This window comes from Nycticebus coucang, chromosome 2 (genome assembly GCF_027406575.1).
Source record: "Nycticebus coucang isolate mNycCou1 chromosome 2, mNycCou1.pri, whole genome shotgun sequence".
Taxonomy (NCBI): domain Eukaryota; kingdom Metazoa; phylum Chordata; class Mammalia; order Primates; family Lorisidae; genus Nycticebus; species Nycticebus coucang.
In genome coordinates this window covers 9,184,333-9,192,652 of record NC_069781.1, presented here as the reverse complement: position 1 = coordinate 9,192,652, position 8,320 = coordinate 9,184,333, and the positions used below count along the sequence as shown (strand labels likewise).

At 55.0% G+C, this 8,320-nt stretch overlaps 1 protein-coding gene across 20 annotated transcripts in view; it reads left to right on the top strand.

Annotated features, from left to right (window-relative positions):
* Positions 1-2,527: 2,527 nt before the first annotated feature.
* DNM1 (dynamin 1) overlaps positions 2,528-8,320 on the top strand; it is a 48,616-nt gene continuing 42,823 nt past the window's right edge. For 18 of the 20 annotated variants that reach the window (XR_008374170.1, XR_008374171.1, XR_008374175.1 and 15 more), the window contains exon 1: positions 2,534-2,794. Coding sequence is in view for 15 of the 20 variants with exons in the window: in XM_053560930.1 (XP_053416905.1) it covers positions 2,634-2,794 (161 nt within the window). In the remaining 5 variants the exon portion in view is untranslated. Of the gene's footprint in view, positions 2,795-8,320 lie in introns of all 20 variants that reach the window. The other 2 variants (XM_053560870.1, XM_053561028.1) reach the window with 1 other exon arrangement.

The window sequence follows — 8,320 nt, the reverse complement described above, 5'->3', positions numbered from 1 at the left end:
AGGTGGAGGCAGGAGAATTGCTTGAGCCCAAGAGTTGGAGGTTGCTGTGAGCTATGATGCTACAGCACTCTACCTTAGGCGACAGCTTGAGGCTCTGTCTCAAACAAAAAAAAAGAACATTGCCCATTTTGCTCACTGCTTTAGCTTTGGGGTCTAGCATAGTGCCTGGCTCAATTAACATGCATTAAGTCGATGAATGAATGAACAGTCTCTGATTTGCCAATCACTGCTTTGCCAACAGAGACCCCCATCCTGTTCATGGCACAGAAAAATGACCTGCTATCCTCCTCCCCCAGTAGTGAAGACTAGGCTGGCCTCCCCTTGCTAGCCTCCTGATAGGGGGCCCTAAATGCAGAGGTGAATGCCATACCTGGGGCCCCATGATCTCTCTATGGGAAAGGAATAAGCAGGGTAGGGTTGTGGAAGCCCCACTGTCTTACCATTTGATGGGTTGGGAGAAAGACTGCCACTTTTTTTTTTTTTGAGACAGGAGTCTCACTATGTTGCCCACAGTAGAGTACTGTGGTGTCACAGCTCACAGCAACCTTAAACTCTCGGGCTTAAGCAATTCTCTTGCCTCAGCCTCCCAAGTAGCTGGGACTACAGGCGCCTACCACAACACCTGGTGTTTTTTTTGTTTGTTTGTTTTTTGTTGTTGTTGTTGTTGTAGTTGTCATTGTTTAGCAGGCTCTGAGCCGGTTTGAACCCGTCAGCCCTGGTATATATAGCCGGTGCTCTAACCACTGAGCTTACGGATGCCAAACCAAGACTGCCGCTCTTGATGGGCTCAGTGACTCATGTGTGTAATCTCAGCACTTGGGGAGGCTGAGGCAGGAGGATCATTTGAGCCCGGGAGTTTAAGACCAACCTGGGCAACTTGTTAAGACTTCATCTCTACAAAAAAGTAAAAAATTAGCCAAGTGTGGTGATATGCACCTGTAGTACTTTCTACTGGGGAAGCTGAGGTAAAAGAATTGCTTGAGCCCAGGAGTTTGAGGCTGCAGTGAGTTGTGATTATACCACTGCACTCCAGCAACATAGCAAACTTTGTCTAAAAAAACACCCCCAAGGGCGGCGCCTGTGGCTCAGTCGGTAGGGCGCCGGCCTCATATACCGAGGGTGGCGGGTTCAAACCCGGCCTCGGCTGAACTGCAACCAAAAAATAGCCGGGCGTAGTGGCGGGCGCCAAAAAATAGCCGGGCGTTGTGGCGGGCGCCTGTAGTCCCAGCTACTCGGGAGGCTGAGGCAAGAGAATCGCTTAAGCCCAGGAGTTGGAGGTTGCCGTGAGCTGTGTGATGCCACAGCACTCTACGGAGGGCCATAAAGTGAGACTCTGTCTCTGCGAAAAAAAAAAAAAAACACCCCCAAAATAGAGTGGGCACAGTGGCTCATGCCTGTAATCCTAGCACTGTGGGTGGCCAAGGCAGGTGGATTGCCGGAGCTCAGGAGTTAGAGACCAGCCTGAGCAAGAATGAGACCCTATCTTTACTAAAAATAGAAAAATTAGCCAGGGCTTATGATGTGCACCTGCAGTCTTAGCTACTCAGAAGTCTGAAGCAAGAGGATTGAGGTTGCTGTGAGTTGTGATGCCACGGCACTCTACCTAGGGGACAGTGTGAGACTCTGTCTCAAAAATAATTAAATAAATAAATAAATAAATAACTGCCCCTCTCTGGGACAAGAGTTTTCTGCTCTCCAAAGAAGGGCTTTCCAAATGTCAGGGTCTTATCACTTGCAATTCATTCCGCCTGGCATGCCCTTCCTCCTCTGCCTGTGGCTGGCTCTTTCTTATCATTTAGGTTTCTTCTCAAATGTCACTTCCTCAGAGAAACCCCTGACTCCTCCCAGCTTAAAGGGATCTTTTTACATCCACATAGGTAGCTCTCTCATCACACTCCCTGTTTATTTCCTCAATCGTTCTTATATTTTCATTTTTACTATTTGTTTTGTTTGTTTATTCACTGAAGGTCTCTGTCTGCCACCTTTATGCAAAATCTATGAGGGTGAAGACCTCAGCTCTCTTGTTCCCAGCTGTATCTCCAGTCCCTGGGAACGGGTCTGGCTTATAGGATGTGCTCAATAAATACTTGTTGAATTAATGGTCCATCTTTCTCCTTCTAGAAGGAGGGAAACTGAGGCCCAAAGGAGGAAAGGGACATTCGGGAGATCAGTGTCAGAACCTAGAGTAGAAGGTAGAGAGGTCAAGTGGAACTCCGGACTGGAGGTTCTGACCGCAGAGGACGCTGATCTCGCGAGGCCTCAGTTTCCCCATCTATAAGAAGGAATGAGGCAGCCATTACCCCTATCCAAGAGTCCTGGTACTAGGTGTGAGGCCTTGCCAATTGCCAGAAATGGTATCTTCTGCGCAGCATCCGCTCTCTCCAGACACTGTTAAAGCCGCAGAAGGAGAAAACTACAACGCCCACGATGCCCTACGCGACGCTTGCGCAGCGCAGCAGGCCCGCAGCTCTCCGGGCGCCCTCTCGTGGCATCCTGGAGAAGCGCTCCGCTCCTCTCCCCGAGGGGCGGGGGACCCGCGGCGCAGGCAGTCCCGGAGCTAGGCAGCCGCGGCTGAGCCGGAGCTGGGAGCCGGAGCGGCGGCCGGATAGCAGCCCGCGAGGCCCGCCGCAGCCATGGGCAACCGCGGCATGGAGGATCTCATCCCGCTGGTCAACCGGCTGCAAGATGCCTTCTCTGCCATCGGCCAGAATGCGGACCTCGACCTGCCGCAGATCGCCGTGGTGGGCGGCCAGAGCGCCGGCAAGAGCTCAGTGCTCGAGAATTTCGTAGGCAGGTAAGAGAGGTGCGCCCCTGAGCGCCGACCCCCACCCCCCGGGTCCCGAGGGCTCAGGCCCGTGGCCTCGACGGCGCAGCGACCTCGCAGCCCCGGGAGCTGCACCAGTGGGTGGCGCGCCCCCCATCTCAGCCGGAGGAAGGCGGCCCTGCCCCCGCCACGAGAACCCCTCGGGGACAGCAGCGCCCCGAGTTAGTCTGCAAACGCCGTCAAAACGCGGGCCCTGCGGAATCACGCCCCCTCCTCCGCCCCATCCTTTAGGAAAGACAGCGCTCCGCCCGGAGACCCTGGCTGAAGGTTGTCCCCCGCCCCAATATGAGCACTAAGGGAACGCGCATTACTCAGCGCCTCCCTTCGGCTCCGGAGTCCCTCAGAGCCGGGAGCGCCGGGGGCAGCGCCCCCCGAGTTCTACAGAGTCCCCTACCCCCATGGGAATTCCTGGGGCCAGCCGCCCCCCCCCTCCAATCCCTGAAGAGGTCAGAGCCCCATGGGCACCGAGAGCCAGGCACAGCCTCCCCCACAACACACACACCTCTGCGGCTCCGGCCGCCATCCGTGCGCAGCGCGCGCTGGGGGGAGGCGCGGGCTGCAGGATGAGGAAGGGAAGGGGGGAAGAAACCACTTCTGATCCTTTCCTAAGCAGCCGACCCCTCGCTTCGCTGCGGCCCTGGGTGGGGGGCGCCTGTCAGTGTTGTTCTCCCCTTGGCCTGGCAGAGGGATTGTGATGGAGGGAGAAAGCGGTGGAGGCCAGAGATGACTAAGACAGGGAGGCAGGATGGCGGGGAGGGGGGAGCCATTTGCAGAACCTAATCCCCCTCCTGCCTCTGATCCCACAAGGCGCTGAAAGGGCCAGGTGGCCGAGGGCAGAGCAGCCACAAAGACAAGGGGTCCTGAGTTTAGCGGGGCAGGCAGGGTCGTGACCCCCCTGGCTTAACACCCCCCCTTCCCATGGAGAGGCAGAGATGGCTTTTTTGGTGCTGAGGAGAGAGAGTGTGAATGGTGCTCTGGGGTACTGGAGGTGGAATAGGGGGCTGGGCAGACTGAGGGAAGAGGCAAGAGAGTTGACAATGACCTCCCCCCTGCCTTCATCTCCCTCCTTCATATTCTTCAGTAACCCTTGATTTCTTCCAATGACCTTCACGGCTAAAGAAGTGACTGGCACGTGGGAGAAGGGGCCCCTCCCCCATAGAGGGACAGCAACTCTGTCCAAACCAGGTTCTCCTGTGAAACCTCAGGAAAGTCACTTGTCCTCTCTGAGCCTCAGTGTCCCCATCTTTAATATGGACGGTTGGACTGGATGGTTGTTCCTGCCCCTCAAATGTCTGGGAAGCCCCATTCCAGCCCCCTGGGGTGGCAGGGAGAGGAGCTGACTGCAGCGCTATGTGTGGGGGATGTGGGAAAGTCACCATGGGGGCGGCTCTGCCCATCTGGTCAGGAGAGGGGGAGGCATCTGTCTCTCCAATGGCTCCTGCAGAACCCCTTTTCTGATCATGTGACCCCTAGAACTGCAGAGACACAGGCAGGAGACACACAGATGGGCCCGTTGCGCGAGGCCCAGCAGTCAGGGATATCCAGCACTTTACACAAACTATTCCTGCCTCTCGTCCTTTGAACATTTGCTGAACTCCTGCCCTGTGCCAGGTTGTGTGTTTTAGGCAGGAAGTGTGGAGGGGAACTGGAGATTCAGCTCTTGTCTACTGAGCCCCGCCTATGTGCCCTGCACCATGCCAAGTCCTCAGACAGTCCCCAGGAGGGAGGTACATGATGCCCATCCTATAGATGAGGAAATTGAGACCCTGGAGGTTAGATGCCTTGCCCAAGGTCACACATTCAGGAAGGGAAGCATGTGTTAGACTCCAGAGCCCAAGTTCCTAATTCCAACCCTGCACATCCTGTGAGAGCCAGGCCCTGCACTGGGCATGGGGACCCGCAGGTGTGTGGGCCTCCATTTTCCCGATCTGTGGGATGAGAACACTGACAGCTGTGCCCTGCCTTCCTGAGAAGGTGGCTGTGAGCTCCAATGAGTTCATGGGTATAAAAGCCCTGTGTAAACACATGGAAGGGAGTCAGTTAGCCTTGGGCATCTATGTGTGCCCAGCCCCTGTCCTCTTGAAGCAGGCCAGTCCTAGTTCAGTAGATTTCAGCAACTGTTTGCTTGTCAGATGGCAGAGCAAGGTGTGGACTCTGCCCCAGGAGACTTGAGCCCTCTCGCTGTCCTCTATACCCCCAATGCTTATGGCCATGATCCCTGCAGGAGGATGTGCAGAGTGTCCAGATGCAGGACCAGGGCGGAGGAAGAGGATTTAGCTTGATGTGGAGGAAGGAGTGGGAATGTATTAGTGATCCCCCCAGAACTAGTGAAGAGGCCAGGGCCGGGGCATAGGCAGAGAAACTGAGGCTCTGTAAGCTCCCTGCCCAGCCAGTCCTGCCTGCTCCCTCATGGCCCTGTGAGCATGGTAACAGCCACTCTGCCTCTTGGGGCTTCCCAGGAGCCAAACCCCCATGGAGAGGAGTTGGAAACTGCATAGGAAGGAGAGACTGCTCTAGGCCAGCCTGGGCTCTTGGGCAGCCAGAAGATTGCCACTGTCCATGGAAGTGGCCCAGAAGCTGCCCAGGACCCCCTGCTAGGACTTGTGTGGGTCTACACTATTTATTCCTTCCCCCCTTTTACAGAGGGAAAACTGAGGCAAATTCATTCAGTCATTTAGCAAACATCCATGGAGGGTCCACAGTGTCTCAGCACTGGGGATTCCATGGTGGAAAAGACAAAGGCTCTGCATTCCACACAGAGAAACTCAGAAAACAACTGGGAATGTGGTCAATGTTGAGGAGGGGAGCATGGATGCTTTCTATGGGAGGGCAGAGAAGGTCTCTAGAAGAAGGTGGCATCTGAGATGAGAACTGATAGATGAGAAGCAGTGTGACTAGTTGGGGGAGGAGAATTCCAAGCTAAGGAAACAAACAGTAAGTGTAAAGGCCCTGGGGCAGGAAAGAACTTGGTATGTTTAGCAAACAGCAAGGAGCCACTGTGGCTGGTGTTTGCCAAATGAGGAGGAGATGGGGTCAGAGAGATAGGCAGGTTCTAGATCTACTCCTTAGTCCACAAGGGGTCTGAGTTTCTTTTCTTTTTCTTTTTTCTTTTTCCTGAGTTTATTTTCATTACTTGGAAACTTTTAAGTAGTGGAATGATTTGAGCTGATTCTGTCATGGTGCAACCTGGGGAGGGGATGAGGAAGAAGGCAAGAGAATGGAGTAAAGCTGCCTCAGTGGGCAAGAGGAAGCAGGGCCTGGGCCAGGGCGAGGAGGAGGGTTCCTACTTTGGAAAAAGGTCCCACTGTAGAATGGATGTAAGAGGTGAGGGCAGAGGAATCAAAAATGACTTCCAGGTCTTTGACCCAAGCTCCTGGGTGGTTGTTGATGCATCAGAAGGAGCAGACTTGGGGGACAGAAGACTAGAGTTTGGTTCTGAGCTTCCTGAGCCTGAGATACCTGCTCAGCTTCTGAGCAGAGATGTCAGGTGCCAGTTTGGTGATCAGAGGAAAAAGCCTGGAAATATAAATTTGGAAACCATTGGTGCAGAGATGGTATTTAAACCCCTTGAGAGTAGATGAGATCGTGTTGGGGGTAAAAGCAGACAGGAGGAGCACTCATGGGCCCAAAACACTGCAGCATTGCATGAACAGATTCCTGGCACCCTAGCCTGAAGGGGCCTCCTTGCTGTCCCTCCAGGTCCCATTTGTCCCCCACTGCATGCACCCTCCCCCCAACACTCATCCAGGGCCAAGAACAGGGCATCCTGGGACAGGTTTCCAGGCTTCAGCACTCTGGGGCCAGGAGGATTGCCGAATGGGCAGTGCCCATCCTCCCTGCCCTCTGGCCCCTGGGGGAGGCCAAGGCCAGTGGGAATGCAGCAGGAGTGGACTCAGTCTCTGGAGTCAGACCTGCTAAGCCTGAACTCAGCTCTGCCGCTGACAAGCTGAGAACTCTTGGGCCCACCCAGCTACTCTTCCTCATCTGCGAAATGGGAACAATAATAGTGCCTCCCTCATGAGATTATGGTGTACGGTGAAATAGTGCCTGTGAACCACTCGGGCCATTCTGTTCCTGCCTGGGCATAGGAGGCAAGGCCTTTGGGATGGTGCAGGCTGGGAGCGGGATGAGGGGGAAGTCTTCTCCATCCAGGGTGGAGGAAGGGACCTGGTGAGTGAGCATCTGCTCAGAGCCCAAGGGGCCGCCTGAGAGGCAGGGCTTTAAGTTTCCCTAGGGCTCTGCCTGTCACCTGTGGAGCCTCCCTACCCCCTGCCCATCCCCTTGGCCCCCTCCACATTCTTATCCCAGCATGGGCTTGGTGCTGGGCTCTGGCCCCTAAGAGCCCCCTCTTTCTGTCAGGCCTAGCCCTTCTCATGGAAGACAGCCCACTCCCCACTATTAAGCTCTGTATCTTCCTCCAGATACTTTGGGATGCATTCTAGTGATCCCATTTCTCAGACTTGGAGACTGAGGAGAAAGAGCATTGAGAAATAACTTAGACATCCTAAGCACAGGGTCTCCCCCTGACCTGGAGGGGGGAAAGGGAACTGACATTTCCTTGGCATTTGCAGCATGCCAGGCCCTGGGGATATAGTTGTGAACAAGCCAGACCCAGTCCTGCCTGGGGAGGCCTGCAGCTGACTAGAACAGACAGCCGTTAAATCCACCAACAGCTCATTTGTTGTGTGTTTTGAAAAAGGGATGAGGAACCTGAGATTGAGGGGAAGGGAGTCTTGAGGGGGGGTGTCAGAAATTCCCCTGAGTAGGTGGCATTTAAGACTGAACCTGAGCAAGACAAGAGCTTGGTCAAACAAAGCCATGGACCACTCTGGGTGCAGGGCCAGAGCAAAGGCCCGAAGCAGGAAGGAACCCCCTGGTTTGCAAACCCAAATGAGGGGCAGTGTGGTTGTAGCAGAGTGAGGGACGGAGACAGAAGGTGAGACTAAGAAACCCCACAAGGGAGGTGGGGCTTAGTCAGCCTGTTAGGGACCTTCAACAGCCACTCCCATGCCTACAGCTGCTGACAGCCACCCTCTGCTTGGCCTCTCCCTGCTCAGAGCACACACCTGACACATGCTAAGCTCATGCTGCCTGGAGCACACACCTGGGGGCTGGACTCACAGGAATGTACCCATCTCCAGCCAGAGGGCAAATCTCCCCCCTAACCTGGTGACCCAGAGGAGCTGAGAATGAAAGATGACCCTGGCAGACCAGACGGCATCTAATCCTGGCACCAGGAGAATCCAGTTTCCAGGGCCCTGGCCAGGGTCACAGGGTCAGACCCCCAGGGAAGAGGTGGGGGATGGGTTGGGTGGGGGAACAGGCAGGCCAGCATGAGGAGGGCCAGGCAGGATGGGAGGGAAGGAAGCTACCGTGGGCACAGTGCTGTCAGGCGTGGGGCAAGAGCAGAAACAGAGGCCCCCGTGCCATATGTCTGAATATTCCGGTTATAAATCAAGCTCAGAAGAGCTAAATGCAGGGCATTCTGCCCTCCTA